Source organism: Ochotona princeps, chromosome 3 (genome assembly GCF_030435755.1).
Source record: "Ochotona princeps isolate mOchPri1 chromosome 3, mOchPri1.hap1, whole genome shotgun sequence".
In the NCBI taxonomy this organism is placed as follows: Eukaryota; Metazoa; Chordata; class Mammalia; order Lagomorpha; family Ochotonidae; genus Ochotona; species Ochotona princeps.
The window spans coordinates 22986309-23003052 of NC_080834.1; the positions used below are offsets into that span (position 1 = coordinate 22986309).

Sequence of the window (16744 nt, forward strand, 5' to 3'; positions counted from 1 at the left end):
GTGCTGAGACAGGGATCAGAGGAACTCAGGGGCCATGATTGCTTCTTCACAAAGAGCTCATTCTCTTGGCACTGGCGTTGTGGCTGCGTGGATTAAGCCACCACCTGGGATGCCAGCATCCCAAATCAGAGCACTGCTTTGAGTTCCAGCAGCTCCATTTCCAATGCAGTTCCATTCTAAAGGGCCTGAGAAGACAGAGAAAGATAGCACAAGTGGTATGTGAAATAATGATGGAAAGCCATTCCCCATACTCTCTCACACTGCCTTTCAAATATAATATATTTTTTACCTTTCTGCAGAATTTACTCATTTCCAAAGCCAAGAGTTTATCCTTTCTGTTTGGTGCTCTCCTGGCCAAATCATGTTGCTTTAGTTCACGGCCCTTAGGGTTTAGGCTTTGCTGCCTGTCAGCATTGCCACATGAGACCAAGTCGGGTCACATAAGTGAATCTATGGGGTGATGCTCCCAAAGTGCATCCAAGCAATAGCCCCGACAAGCATCAAGGATTGTGGGATGCCACGAGTGAGGCATACATTCTGCTTGCAATCCCCAGGAGGACTCCACCTCCTCCACACCTGGATTTCAGACTCGCACCCTTCAGTGCTATGAGAGAATGCGTGTCTATTTCCCTAAGTCCCACTTACTGATGCGTTATATTGTGGCAGCACTAGGAAACTAATATGGACACTACTGTCAATTTTCAATATTTGTTCAACATCAGATAAAAGTTACACACATCAACTGTCTAGATATTAGCAGGAAATACATTTCATAAATATCACCCTTTATGTTTTAAAGATAAATTGTCTTCAATCTACCTGAAACAACCACTTTCCAAACAATATTTAAATATTTTACCTAAGCTTCTGAATAGCATTAATTTGTACCACCCAATTGTTTAATACTGCATAGTAACATGAAACTAGCACTATGTTTTTTTTCCTCCATTAACATTGATAATGTATTATTTCACTGCTACCTGACAGATAATGCTTTAGGCTTCTCATATTGTCTAATTAATTTCATAAAGCCCTTGGTGAAGGGCAAGCCAGAACTACTCCCACTGCCTTTTCAAAATAATGACCTTGCTTTCTTTGTTGTTTATAAAGATAGCATAGCAGCATTGATTCATACACTTACCCCATTCATTAGTTTAATGTGAAACTGTTGAATATCGAATCTGGTAATTATTTTTGTTGACAGAAGAAAAATGCTACTGGAATTAGTTCTGAGTCCATGAAGTCACTTTCTAATTACAAAAAAATGTTCTAACTATTTGTTTAATTTTCCTCACACTTCCCCCTGTCCTTTCATTCTGTGAAATCATGAGTTTGAAATAAGGAGAAAGAAAAAGCCTTCATATCTTATGTTGCCTTTGCTATCACTCAGCAGTCACATTAAATTCTGAAACTGTAGTTCATTATACTTAAAATGATAATGTTAATTGGAGTGTAGAGTTACTCAGTTATTTTCTAATTTTAATAATTTTATAGCCCCAACATGATGTCCTTTGACACTGTCTGTCACTGAGTTCGGGTTAGAAACTCAGTGTGGCCCAAAGATGTCTGGTGACAAATGATTTAAGCACCTGTCTCTGCTTTTTATTTTTACTTTTTAGCCTTTGTTTTACATTTTGCTGAGTTCCTTTGAATGCTTTACTGAAAAACATAAAGGTGGGACACAAGATAGAGACCTTCTATTGCACACGTTGCCAGCACAGATCACAGCATGTGTCCATGTGTCCACGTGTGCAGGATTCAGGCACTCGCAAGGTGACCATGCATTTTGATTTCATGCTCCTACTGTGTATTATCACTTGGATCAAAGCTTGGGCATCCAGCAAAGCCCCATGCATTGGGATTGGGCGAGCGACTGAAGGATCCGTGTTCTGGTTGATGGGTCATGCTTTGAGATTAAGGCTTCTGATCCAGCTGTCATCACAGGAAAAGCTCGATTTCTGTGGACATCACATTGGGGTTTAAAGATTCGCTGGAACTGTAACCCTTGGAAAGCAACCTGCATGGAGAAACCAGAGATTAATGTGGGCAGAAGCTGCTGGCTGGGCCCTTATTCTAGCCATTAAAATACAGATGGCATCCATTTTTCACAAGATATAGTTCTGATTATAGTTTTTCAGCAGGAAAAAGAACTTATAGAGGGGAAGGCAAGGTGGCATGCATGCTAACCCTCCTGCAGTACCAACACCCCGTATGGGTAGCAGTTCCTGTTGCAGCTGCTCCATTTCCAGTCCAGCTCACTGTGGACACACTGTGGAGGATTGTTTAAGCAGCTGGGTCTCTGCACCCATGTGGGTGGCACAGAGGAAGCTCCTGGCTTCTGGATTCAGATTGGCGTAACTCCGGCCTTTATTGTCATCTGGGAAATGAACCAGGGGCTAGAATGTATCTCTCTCTCTCTCTCTCTCTCTCTCTCTGTAAAATCTGCCTTTTGAGTGCAAAGAAAAAATTTTATACAGGTAAACCTTATAACCCCTCTTAATTAATGACGCAAGATCCTGAGTATTTCTTCATCAAAACAGATCTCCTGAAGTCAAATAATTATGTTCTTACAGCAGGCTCTCAGCTACTTGTCGGATCAGTACTGTGCTATTCAGTGCTCATGGAATGCAGTTAACTAGTGTCTAAAGAAAAAATTTTTTAAAGATTTATTTATTTTTATTGGAAAGGCATATCTACAGAGAGGAGGAGAGAGGAGAGACAGAGAGGAAGATTTTCCTTCCGATGGTTCACTGCCCAAGTGACCACAACAGATGGAGCTGAGCCAATACAAAGCCAGGAGCCAGGAGTTTCCTCCAGCACTCCCCTGCGGGTACAGGGTCCCAAGGCTTTGGGCCATCCTCAACTGCTTTCCCAGGCCACAAGCAGGGAGCTGGATGGGAAGTGGGACTGACTGGGATTACGACTGGCATCCACATGGGATCCCCGTGAGTTGAAGGCAAGGACTTTAGCTTCTATGCTATTGTGCTGGCCCCAGAAATTTTCAAAAAATATTTATTTTTTTAATTTGAAAAACAGAGTTAGAGAGACAGAGACATATTCTGCTCACTGGTTCACTCCCCAAATGGCCACAACAGCTAGAGCAGAGCTAATCTCAAGTTGTGAGCTAGGAGTTTCCTCACAGTTTTCCACATGGGTTCAGGGGCCCAAAGGCAACAGTCCTCCAACTGCCTCCCTGAACTATTAGCAGGAAGCAAAGGGATTTTGTAACGGCTTTTGAAAATTCTGTATCGAATAAAGAAATCCTTTATAATATGTGGTAATGTATACAGATTGAAATATTTCTCATCTACAACTAGAATGAAATTCTACCATTTGCAACGAAATTGATGTAACTGGAAGACATCGTGTTGAGGGAAATAAGCCAGACATCTGTGGACAAAACCACATATATTTGGAACTTTAAATTTGCACAGAAAAAAAGAAGGAAGGAAGGAAGGAAGGAAGGGAGGGAGGGAGGGAGGAAGGAAGGAAAGAAGAGAGGGAGGAAAGAGAAAGGGAGAAAGGAAGGGAAAAAAAGGATTGGAGGGAGGGCCGGACTTCCTTGTTGCCTGCTGCACGTGGCTGGCTCTGCGTCCCGAGGAGTAGGATTCCTGGCAGCTCCATTTACGCAGACTTGTATCCCATCAGCAAGTCAGAGAGCATTTCTCTTATCCAACCTAGAATCCAGTGGGAGGTTATGTAGGGTGACTATGAGATGTGCTCCCACCCCGCCAACAGTCAATGTGGCTCAACAACTGGTCCTGCTCACATCTTGTGTCCACACCTGTGGTCTCAGGTTTTGCTACAAATGAGATGATTGGCAGAGAAGGAGTTAACCGGTGAGTTTATAGCCTATACCACCCTAATTCACCTTATCAAGTCCCCCATTTCAGTTAGGCACAAGAGCTAAAAGGTTATTGCCTCTAAGCAAGGCATCTTATGAATCATAAATATATTCTGATTTTAAAACATCTCTAGTTACAATTATATTTACCTGTTTCTCAAGACATTTATTTCTTCATGCTACAAATGAAACATCAAACAAGACATACATATTGTATATTCCCTTGTGTCTTAAGTGTCTGAGTTCTTCATTCTTTCTCAACACTGTATGACTGAGTCTTTAATCATTTTTGACTGTTTTTGCAAAATGTAATACACATCTTCATAACATATGTCACAGTGCAACAATAAACTGATTGAAAACAAACTTGGCTATGTTGGGTACTTATACTGAGATCAGGCTCACCTCTGAAGGAGTCACAGCTCTCCCATTTACTTGTTGTATGGACTTATAGTCAATATTCCCCAGTTAAGGTTTGAAAATGATGGTATATTCATTGCAGACCTACTATGTGTGTCTGCGATACAACCATGAACCAATGAAGTACAGCTTCTACTCTCTCAATGCCTATCCAGTAAATCATAGATACGTATACAGGCTGCCCTACACAGTGGCAAGCAACGCATGGCATGGAAGTTGTAGGACACAGGGGAGCAGTGAGTGGAAGGCAGACCTTTACAAAGGAGTTGGCGTCTCAAAGCAGTCATCTAGGTAAAACACGGCAAGGAAAGAGGGCTGAACAGGGTTTCTCAGAGGGAGGGTAGGTAGCAAACAGACCAGGATTCAACGATGTTCTAAAGAAACTGAGTGGTATTTAGGAATCTCTAGCTGGCAAATGACAGAACCCCATTCCCAACTAGTCAAATGAAAAAAATCACTATTTTATTAATCAACCTGTGATAAAATTAGTTGTGATGAAGAAACCCAAGCTATAGGCACCAGAAAAGATGCCACCACACTCTTCATCTATGCCTCTGCGTTTTGTTTCTTCCTACGGTGACACTGTCGTCTAACTTTAAGAGTATTTTTTTTTTCATACAACTAGGTAAGTGGACAACAGAAGCCCTAAATTCCCACAGTAACTTGGTCTCAGGACAGTCAAACAAGTTGCTATTGTCCTTTCTCAAGCCTGAAACAAGCCAAGAAGGTGCAGAGTGCAAGGATTCAGTTACTTTACAAGTTACCTACCCGTCCCATGGATGCTGACCAGTGACACCAGCGCACGGGGCAGGGGCAAGGCACCTCCATCCCCCATGGCACAGCAGGCAGCTCGGACTTCACTCACATTCACATCACTTCCTGTTGACCTTCAAGTGTAATGGAGACCCATGAGGCTGTTGTGAGGGCCTCCAGAAAACCTTAGCTAAGAAAGCAGCTTCTAGCAAACCTGTCTCAACTCTGCTCCTAAGACAGACATCATCTTTGTTGTCCAAGTCAGAGAACATGTTCCCTGTGCCAGAGCAAGCTGTCACAGACGGCTAAGCTATTATACAAACGTCCTTGAAAAGACAGCCCAGGATCAAAGCTGTCATGAGATGTGTAGGAACATTATGACAAGACTAACAAAATATCCCAGGGAGGAAATCAAATGTGTGTGCTGTGGTTCCACTGCTGTCTCAGATCAAGTTCTGTGTTCTCAGTTTCCCACGTGGAGAATGAGGTCAAGGTTGATTATCAACACAGTAGGAGCCAAATGTTCCTAACAAAATGAACCACAAGTATCGCAATTCAGTGCTAAAGTGTAAACTGTAAGGGTAAGAGAAGATAGGACCGAGACATGGCTAATAATCAGAAGTCACATTAGGATGTCTGGGATTTACCTATGAGCAGCAGGAATTTATTAAATGATATTTTTATAACAGTAGAGAGTTACTGTTATTTTCAGGGGAAAAGCACTTTGGCATCAGATTCTATGGGAAGAAGACAGCAAACATGAAAATGGGGCAGGGACCATTGTAACAGTGCAAGTAAAAGATAGTCCAGGCACGGGTCAAGGGAAATGGGAGGGGGGACAAAACGAAAGTAGTTGGTGACAAATACAGGCAGAAAGAATAAAGGACAGACAAGCTGTGTGTGTGTCGGGAACCTCATGACTTTAATTGTAGAACCTAGAAAGGGAAGTGAATTTTTAAAGTGATATGCAAGATAAACTCGGTTTTGAAAATTAAGAGTTGCAGGCAGAATGTGGCATAGAAAGTGACGCTGGGAAACTGGGAGACATGTACAGCCTAAAAAGTAGGGGTGAGGGTTCAACAGAGACCCCCATCACAAAACCTAGAGAACACCAGTGCTGCAGGGGCAGCAAAAACACGGACACGTTAAAGAGATTGAGGAAATAGTTAGAAAGCAACCAAGCAGCAGACCTTACAACAGAAGCCAAAAGAAAAATGATTCAGGAACAGAAATTGACCACACCCACTCTACAGTGGCTAGCCAAAACGCTTTAGCATGGGCGTGCCACAGTGCAATCAAAGAACTAAAACACAAAATGAACTCAAAATGAATGAACCATGCCAAATATCCTGGGAGACAAAGGAGCAGCTCCTATCAACTTTCAAGTACTTTAGGTATTGAAATGGATCCTACTCCCATATTCCTTGTACTACAAGGCTCAATACACGTTCCTAATATTCCTTTAGAACAATGATCATTGGCACATGAAACTAGATTATGCTTTTCTTTTTAGATGTTTTCTGATCACTGCTGCAAATGACCAGTAACTTTATTTGTACTAAAAGATAATTGTTGTGATCCACCATATTCATCCCAAATTAATGTGATTTATTTCATATTGATTATGCCACTGGTACCAAATACTTTTAATTATTGGTTTCACCAAAAGTCAGATTAATTTGGCAAGACAAATAAATACAAGCAAAGTTTTATTTCTGCTCAACTCATTTAATGATCAGCTCAGGCTGGTGGGTCTCCATGAAACATTGGACTGGTCCTATTGCTGAGTGGAATCGATTGTGACTGCTACTTTTCTGGAGGATATATTTATTTGTTTTAAACTTTTTTTTAAGCAACTGAGTAGTATTCCATAGTGTACATATATGTGCTACAGTTTATCTACTCAATTTTTTAAAAAAATATTTACTTTTATTGGAAAATCAGATCTATACAGAGGAGACAGAAAAATCTTACATCCGCTGGTTCACTCCCCAAGTGGCCACAATGGCCAAAGTAGAGCTGATCTGAAGCCAGGAGCCAGGAGCCTCTTCCAGGTCCCCCACGCAGGTGCAGGGTTCCAAGACCATGGGCCATCACAAGCAGAGAGATGGAAGGGAAGTGGAGCAGCCGGGATATGAACCAGCACCCACATGGGTATTCTGCATATCCTCCTGGAGGATCTAAGAGTTTCTGGTCCCTCTTGTATGTGTGCACCTGACACTCTTATATTTGTGGGCCCCTATTTTTCTTATCTCAGTAGAAGCTCAAGAAAAATAAAAATTCTTAGCTTTTAGTACAATGGTAAATAAATCATGCCTCAGTCAAGCAGAGAAAGACAAATAGAAGCAGATTGGGAATGACATTTTATAATTTATTTATCTATATTGGTACATTTTACAATTTTTCTTTTCATGAAAAAGAACTTGGAGAAAGAAGTTCAGAAACTAACAAAAATCAACTGTGGTGCTTTCAAAGATTTACCATTTTTTTTATAGGTTTATTGACTATTACCAAGTTTCAATATGCTTCAAATAATTAAATACTGCAACTGGGGCATTAAAAATACAAACTAATTTACCAAAATAATTGTATTCTGAATATTATGTACAATATCATACATTTTACATTACATAGTTTTTATACATAAAGGTAAGATTTATGATTATTGGAAATCTAAAATACATTTGAATAAAACATTCCTATGCATACATACACAATCACCCAACCAGAATAATCAAAACCATATACAAGTGTGGTTATTAAAAAATAAAATTACACTCATACAATAAAGGTGGGAAACACAATTTCTTTTCATTACTTTGAGAATATTGTTGCAGAACCACACACATTTGAGTTTTATAATCGAGATCTATATTTTGAACTTGACACAGAAGTATGTCTATTTCAAGAGGAGTTTCTGATTTTAATTTTCTTATTTTAAGGGATTGTTATAATTCATAATCCTTAAATGCCTTATACATACACAAAGAGTATAGTCACGAAGGTCAGTCAGATTACCACATACATATTTCACTACATAGTTTGAAAAATAGTCCTACTAATTTGTGTAGTTTGGTATGCCTTCATACTTACTATCAAAGGGTTACACAGTGAGGCACAGAGCTTCCAGGAGAGATCCCTCGGAGGATCAGACACAGAAACACGTCACATGACTGCAGAGGAAAAAACACAGAAATGCCGCACACCCGCTAATTAGCTTTTAAAGAAATCATCGCTCCTCCAGAAAGGTTAGTACACTGATGTGTCAAACCCTGTTTGTACACCGAAGTGGCTGAGTCCAGGCCACTGCCATGTGGGTCTTGGTACTGTCTCACTTTCTAATTCATGCCTCTCAAGCAGAACAGCTGTGCTTTAAGTAATGGTCAGTGTTTTTCTAAGTGATCTGAATGTCAAGAACATCTGTACGCCACAACAGAAACAGCCCTCCACCTGCACGCTGCCGTGCCCAGATGCACTTGCAGAGCCACGCACCTGGGGGAAATCCTAGGAGAGCCATACACAGAGAAACACAACACAAAGTGGCCTGTCTCCTTCAAGTCGCAACAGCATTTCTCTGCACTCTCTGCTTTTAAGGCCTGTATCAAAGGCAAACAGCACAACCTTGACAACCACGGGCAAGAAGGCGACAAGTCAAAACATACACAAACTCGATGATCTGAAAAATCAGACTCGGAGCTGAAGGTCGGTTTGGTTCCCTTCTTGTTCCTATTTAGCTTTATTATAAAAGAGGCTCTACCCTAAGTTATCAAAATATATTCATATAAATGTATGAGTATTTCTAATATAAAAGTTTAAAAAAGTCGAACTTCTCTTTTTTGTTTGTAATTAAATATACTGGAATTCAGTAGGCAGATTCATTCTTGAGCAGCTTGAAAAGAACCCCAGGCTGACACTGTCCAGAAAGCAGTCCCGGCTACATTTCAGCTCTTCGCCGTGGCTTCCCCACGAGGGCAGCCCCGTCCTCCTCCTCCTCCTCCTCCACCGCGTAGTGCCCCTCTCGGCCTTGGGGGTGCTTGTCATTGTGGCCCCCTGGCTCTTCTCCATCGTTGTTATCATCCGCCTTAAAAAGAAAATGAAAAAAGTCACGAGCCAGGGTATAGAGTTAGTGACAAATACTCCCCCTTTAGCAAGGGTGGAAAGTTTCTCATTTTTGCAAAAAAGAAACCAGTGAACAGTGACCCCACCCCTCCTGAACGTCATGTTATAAGCCTTAGTATTCCAGGGTCACACCAACAGGTGCCTTTCCTAACTGATGATCTCTGTGCCATAACTATACGTACACATTCCTCTTCACACACACACACACACAGGGTGGAAATACACATCCCACACATACGTTTTCTTCATTTTCACCGTAGGTCTCTTCGGCATTATGCTCCAATTCTCTTTTCTTTTCTTCAGTTAAATCTTCTTGAACCTAAAATCAGAGTCTATGTGATACTTCATCATTTAGACATTTGTGACTAAATAGTCTAAATTTTGGTTCCCCAAAATTCCTTTTAAAATAGCACAAACTTTACTTCAAAAGAACTTGTGAAAGAAAGTCAAAGGTACTATTTTCTCCATTAGAAAACAAAACAATCTTGACAGTGGGAGGTTGGACCCTCTGCCATTGTCCATGCCCACAATGATGAACGTGTGACTGTTTATGAAGAGCTATGCTATGGTAATAATAAAGGAGAATTTGGTGGCAGAAGGGATCTGGCCAGGGGACAGGGGAAATAAAAATAAATAAACAAGCAAGCAAATAAAAAGTAAAAATATAAAATCTTCATGTACATGCATATAAAGCCTTATGCTGATAGTTATCATGATCGTTCCAACGTTATCTCAATATTGAGACACACCCACATTGTTTCTCACTCCTGTTAATTCACTGAATTATTCTTGAAACTTCCAGACATGTAATTTTACCTGTATCACAGTTTACATCTCTGGATATCACACCTTAGAGTCATACAGCTGAGCTATACCTGATAAAATTAGTATTTGCGTGGTCCATCAGACATTTTCTGATTGTTTACTTATGTCTATTTATGGTCAGTTTGTACAAATCTAAACAAAGACCACACATGAGAGTTCTTCATTCTCCTTTGCTTAATTCTAGATGTGTTGTACTCACATTTTTTATTTGTTTACTCTTTTAGGGCATCACTTAACTCATTCCTCTAGCCCACCCAATGCCAGCAAATGCAAACTAGCTTAAGAACTGAATCAATCCACTTTACCATTTGACCTTTGTTCAAGCAGCGATACCACCCATTTATGACTGCTGCTTAAATCAGTTGTCCCATTTAAGGGTTAAAAATGATGATTTTTCTAATCCCATAATTCTGCATTCACTATTTCTGTAAGGAACGTATCCATACCAATTGCATAATGCCATCCTTTAAAAGCAATCTTGCATGTGCCATAATAATGACTCCAAGAATAACAAGCACGTGACCTCAAAAAAAATCCAATCTCTCTGAAGATTAAACTTCTTATCTGTAACATAAAGGATTGGGTGAAATTGACAACCTTCAATTTTATTTAGATGTGGGGGGGTGAAGCTGGTGAGTCTTGAACCTCTGTAAAACTTCAGTAAGAAAACTGCCAGCAAATGGGCAGAGACTGACAGAACACTAAGGAAGTCTAGTGTTGAGACAACAAAACTGGATCTGCCATTTGATCCAGCTCCCACTTCCGGGAATATATCCAAAGGGAATAAAATAGGCACGTGAGAAAGTGACCTATAATGTTGGATTTACAGCAGCACAATCTACAACAGAGAAGACATAGGAGCAACTCAGATGCCTGTCAAAAGAGTGGATCAGAAGTTGTGATACATCTACATTAGGAAAACTAGGCACCCATTAAAAAATGGAATTCTGCCATTTGTTTTATTTTTTTATTTCTTTTTATTATTATCACTTGATGATACAGTTCCATAGGTCCTGGGATTTCCCTTATCCCCTCTCCAATTCCCTCCTCCCTGTCTTCCTCTACATCATTAGTAGTTCTTCATACACAGTCATATGTCCATCCTTGTGGGCATGGACAATGGCAGAGTCCAGCATCCTATTATCAAGATAAACAGTTTCATTGGGAGTCCATCTTTGTCTGGAAGTAGAGATGCATACTGCATTGTATCCTCACATCTGGATATGATAATCTCTATTGCACAGTTACTGTACATCCCCTTAAAGGAAAAGCCACAAAACAAGATCAACAGGAAGAAAAAAAAGAAATAACAACACCATGAAGTTATATAACACGCTACCAAATGACTAATGTGTCACTGAAAAATGAAAAAGAAATGAAAATCAAGAACCTTCTTGAAGAAAATGATGCTCCTGGATGATCTATGAGTCACTGAAGAATTTAATCAGAAGCAAGTGTTTTGAAGAGATGAAACAAAAAAACATCAAAACCCATGAGCTATATTTCTGCTGACCTTTGTGAGATATGTCTCCTGCAGGCAACAAATAGATGGGGTTTGTTTTTTAATCCAGTCTTCTACTAATCTATGACATTTGATTGATGAGTTTAAGCCATTTACATTCAGGGTTAATACAAATAAGTGGTAATTTGGTTCTGTCATTTTAGCATTGGATTGTTCATTGATGTAGTCTTCTGTTATTTTATTGGGATGTTCTTTGCATTTGCCTTTGGTTTTGGTGGCTATATTCCTTTTCTCTATCAAGAGAACATCTTGAAGTATCCTTTGTAGGGCAGGTTTGGAAGAGCCATATTCTTTTAACTCCAATTGAAGACCGCTTTTGGTCAAGCCTGTTGGGAGTTCTGTGCCCCTTCTCGATACTGTTTCCCAATTCTTTTAGATTAGGAAAGTTTCCCCTTATTATTTCATTAAATACATTTGTAAACCCAGCTTCTCTTTCTGCACCTTCTGGGACTCCCATAACTCTTATATTTGGCCTCTTAATAGTGTCTTTCAATTCTTGAATACTTTTTTTGGCCTGATCCAGCTCTGCTTCCAGCTTTTTGTTTGTTTCCCCCGGTGACAGGAAATATCTTCTAATTTTGAGATTCTTTCTTTTGCTTCCTTCATTCTATTTTGGAGACTCTCCACTGTGCTTTTAATTTGCTCCACTGTAGTCTTCATTTCTGATATATCAGCCTTTTGATTAATTTCCAGTGTGACATATTCCTTGAATTCCTTGAATGTCTGCTTTACATGCTTCTCGTTGTTGATAAGAAGTTTTATAACAAATTCTGTATCTCCCATTTTCTCAATATCTTCCTCAGTTAACTCTGAAGTTGGCAAAGGGTTCTTCTCCTTTGCAAAAAAGTCTTCAGTAATAATTCTGCCATTTGTAACAAAGTGGTCCCAACTAGAGACCATTATGCTCAGTGAAATAAGCACATCCCAACAGGACAAATAATATGTATTCTCTCTGACAGAATGTAACTTCCTATAAAATATAAGATTAATAGACATATAGGTAAACATGCATATAAATATTTTCATCTATAGGAATTGTATAATGGAAACCAGCATATTAAGAAGTGAAGACACATTGCAGCAAGAATCTCTACTCCCAAATAAAAGATGGACTCCTAATGAGACTGTTAAATATAGACTGACAATAGGATGCTGGACTTTCTGCCAGTGTCTATATCTACAGTGTCAGGATACACTTAAAGAGCAGAATGATGAACTTGTGACTGTTGTTAAAGGACTGTACTGTTACAATAATATAGCAGGAAAAAGGAAGGTGGAGACGATGACCCAAGCACCTGAGTCCCGGACAACCTTCCAGGAGACAAGGTGGAGTTCCTGGCTCTGAACTCTGCTGGCTTAGGCATCTGAGAAAATGAAAGTGTTTAAACACAAGATGAAGCAAGGCCCAGCTCTGCAGCGTCTCTGTTATCAGAGTGTTCCTGTGGGTGCTGTCTCGGACACACAGAGCACACTTCACTGAATTCTCACTGCTGCAGGCTCCCGAGCCTGCATTCCTGACCATCACCAGTGCTTTAACAGGACTGGGGGACCACTCTTCTCTTCTGTCCAGAGAAAGCTAGCGAATGATGAAAAGAGGCGATGCAATGCAACCATCAATCACCCCAGGTTAAACAAGAACCAGAGAGGAAAGGCACACCGAGACGCAGGAAAACCCACCACGCATGCCCAGGCGACTCACCGGGCAACAGCTCTAACCCCAAGGGGTGGCGTCCTGCAGCCTCTGCAAGAGGGACGTCCAGAAAAAGAACACCAGCACTGCCACCTCTCTAGGAGGTGTGGGCAGGTGCCACGGGAGAGGAAGGCTGCTGCCCGCTCTGCAGGCAGAGGAGGGTGCCAAGCTCAGACTGTGCTGGGCCAGCATGCCTCCCCTGCGCCATCGTCATCTCTCCTCTCTGTCTTTTCTTTCTATCCTTGATCCCTCCTGGATCTCAGGAATTCCCTGCATCTTACCTGATCATAACACAGAGGTGAAAAAGAACCAGTAAATACTATTAAATTTTGATGTTGACCCTTCTGAATTTTTGAAGAGAAACCAAGGTGAATCTTTTCTCTCTTAATCTCTCAAAGATTCCTGTTATCTGCCATAAGGAAACAAGGTGATATTGGTCCATTCTGTTACAAGAGAGGCCCAGAAAAAATATCACTTTCTTGCCAATTGCCTAATTTTTAAGTTGGCTGGTTTCTCTGGCCCTCTCTGTCAGGATAGCTCAGGTCTTGGTCAGGATGAATTCCAGAATCAGACAAGAGTGAGAATAAAAAGAGCAAGCCCATTAGAGTCCCCATGACCTAAGATGCTGCTGGCAACCCCCAAAAGCAGTATCCTTCCCTGTTATACTGGGGGAAGCACCAATCACATCACCGTCTTGACAAAGCTGACAAGAGCAGCAAGCAACAGAAAATCAGCCTGGTCAAGGGTACTTCTGTGAGGGCAGAGCACACACCCTCTGCCACAGGCCCACCTTCCCCTTAGGGTGCAATCCACCGACTTGCATGACACTTGGCTGAGAACTGGCTCTGAACCAGGGCTTATACTTGGGAAGGATCCCTGGCCCACAGAGAGACTAAACATGGGCTCGGTACCTAACTTCTTTCCTAGTCCCAAGTATGACAACTGTCTACCTGGTAGTCTGAAAAAATAGCAATGACACCACTCACTAGTTACCTACAGGAACCAGCATCATAACAGAGATTATACAAATTAAAACAGGGCCAGCACAGTGGCGTAGCCTGTTAAGCCTCCAGCTAATATGAATGCCAGCTTGAGTCCCAGTTGCTCCATTTCTGATCTAGCTCCCCAATGATGCAGCTGGGAGAGCGGCATACGATGGCCCAACAGCCTGGGCCCCTACATCCACATGGAAGACTTGAAAGAAGCTCCTGGCTCCTGCCTGCAGATTGGCACAGCTTGAGCCAGTGTGGCCATTGGCAGAGTGAACCACTGGATGGAAGATCTTACTCTTTCTCTCCTTCTCTCTGAAAGTTTGTCTTGCAAACAAAAATATTCAAATAAGAGTACAGGGTTCGCCCAGGTTCCCTGAGTATGAAACAGCTTTATTCCCTCCTTCTCATGAGAGAGTTCTTAGAAAGAAAATGATCACAGCAATCTAAACACGTCACACTTGGAAAGCCCGGTGCCTTCTTAATACAAAATTCTTGGCAAGAACCAGAGCGATGGCTTCATTGCGTGGCTTTTCTACTGTCTTCTCATCAAATGTTTCTACTGCCATGGCCCACCTCCCCTTGACTCCGCCTTCTTGGTCCCGGTCAGCCTCTCTGAACACTTCTGTAACAGGCACCAAGTCAGCGCAGGTGAGATGTATCGAAGCGGAGTGGGAGAGACGGCGGGTCCCACCAGACCGCTGCATCCCATCTTACCTCCTCCTCTCCTTCCTCCTGATACTGCTCATCAGCATTGTCCTCCTGCTGGTCAGGATTTCCTGCCACCTGTTGAAACAAAAGGGGAGGCTCACACAGCTGTCCATCCAGACCCCGAGACAAGAGCAAGCACGCCAGCACACCCAGGGCACTGGCAACACACCTGTGGCCAGGAAAAAGAATAACCCAGAGTATCGTTACCTTTTCTCTATGTGCAGGCATGTCATTTCAGAGTGGCTTGATACCACACTGACCTTTTACATAAACTAGGCTTGCACAGAAGCACGCAGGCACTGTTAGCAGACCTGCTTACCCACAGAAATGCTTCCGTATGAACTAGGCTTGCACGGAGGCTCTCAGGCACCACCCGCAGCATCAGCCTACCCGTAGATGTGTTGCCATAGGCTTGCACGGAAGTGCCCAGGCACCACCCGCAGCATCAGCCTACCTGTATAGATGTGCTGCCGTAGGCTTGCACGGAAGCGCCCAGGCACCACCCGCAGCACCAGCCTACCCGTAGATGTGCTGCCGTAGGCTTGCACGGAGGCACCCAGGCACCACCCGCAACACCAGCCTACCCGTAGATGTGCTGCCGTAGGCTTGCACGGAAGCGCCCAGGCACCACCCGCAGCACCAGCCTACCCGCAGATGGGCCTCTGTCTCCACAGTCTCTTCCTTCTGATTGCTCTGCTTGTGCTCTTCATTGTCATCTGGTAAATTTTCTTCTCTCACTTGCTCAGCTTCCTCAAATTCATCTTCCCCTTGATTATTGGGGTCATCTGCTGGGTTTATATCCTCTGCGGCTGCCCTCTGTAAAATTTTAAGCCAAAGTAACCATCACTTCAAAACTAAGGACCATGCTTCATTGCATTTGAAAGGCTGTTCACATCTCTCCTTGCCAAGACTCACTAGAATCAGGCAATGACAAGACAGAAGAGATTGCTTCGTGAGGTCAAAGAATCAGAACGAGTACGGCTGTCACCACTCCCTGATCGTACTTTCCACAACAGGGCTCAACACTCTACTAGAGCCAGTGATGGGAGTGCAGCTGAGTGAATAATAAGGAAAAGGAGCTAACAAACATCAATGGACTACACAGAATCCACTGGATAAGATGGGAGAGTCAGATGAGCAAATGGTAACTCCCTTCATAATACTGATGGTTACACAAACATCCAATTAAAATCAGCCTCTGACATGTACGTAGGCAGGCAGTACTTCAAAAGCAAGAAGCTGTCTGGAAAAGACCAAAGAGCAAGATCTGAAAAGGAGGCCAGATGAGAAAAGGGATAACTTGGAAGTGCACAACGATTCTAGTGTGGACTGAATTTTTCTATTAGCAAATACTACCTTGAACCAGACAGATGCGTCCCCTGCAAGAATCAGGAGGTGAGTGAGCCAGTCAGGGGAAGCAGTCACAAACAGTACCCTCCCAACTAGGTCGCAAGTAGTTCACGGTGACTGAGCTCAACAAATGCCCTTCACACAAGCACTGTCAACTTTGGAAATATTTCAACTTCCCACTTAATCTGCCAAAGCATTTCCAAGTAATGGCCGGTCTCAACAAGACCCCGAGTTTAGAACCTGGGCTGCACAGACCTGCTGATGCTCATCCTGGCTTCCCTGACCTCCTCCAGGTCATCAGTGGATACTGACGGACATGCAGATGCTCCCACACAACGGTGAGGCCACGGAGTGGGATTTGGTCTCTGTCGGTGTTCTCTGCATAACAAGCTGCTGCCTCACTGCATCCAAGAGCCCTGAGCCATGCTCAGCAGCTCCCCGAGGTCTCAGCCAATGTATTGCTATCTGCATACCCCTGGATACAGACTAAACTCAAGTGCAAATAACATTTTTCTTTGGAG

At 42.3% G+C, this 16744-nt stretch overlaps 1 protein-coding gene across 1 annotated transcript in view; it reads right to left on the reverse strand.

The window, feature by feature from the left end:
- Window positions 1–8663: 8663 nt before the first annotated feature.
- The window catches only part of GOLIM4 (golgi integral membrane protein 4), a 71777-nt gene continuing 63696 nt past the window's right edge, over window positions 8664–16744 (reverse strand). The window contains exons 13-16 of the mRNA XM_058661507.1: window positions 15522–15689; window positions 14880–14948; window positions 9375–9455; window positions 8664–9098 (exon numbers count right to left, since the gene is read on the reverse strand). Of these exons, the coding sequence (XP_058517490.1) occupies window positions 8952–9098; window positions 9375–9455; window positions 14880–14948; window positions 15522–15689 (465 nt within the window). The 3' untranslated portion in view covers window positions 8664–8951. The remainder of the gene's footprint in view (window positions 9099–9374; window positions 9456–14879; window positions 14949–15521; window positions 15690–16744) is intronic.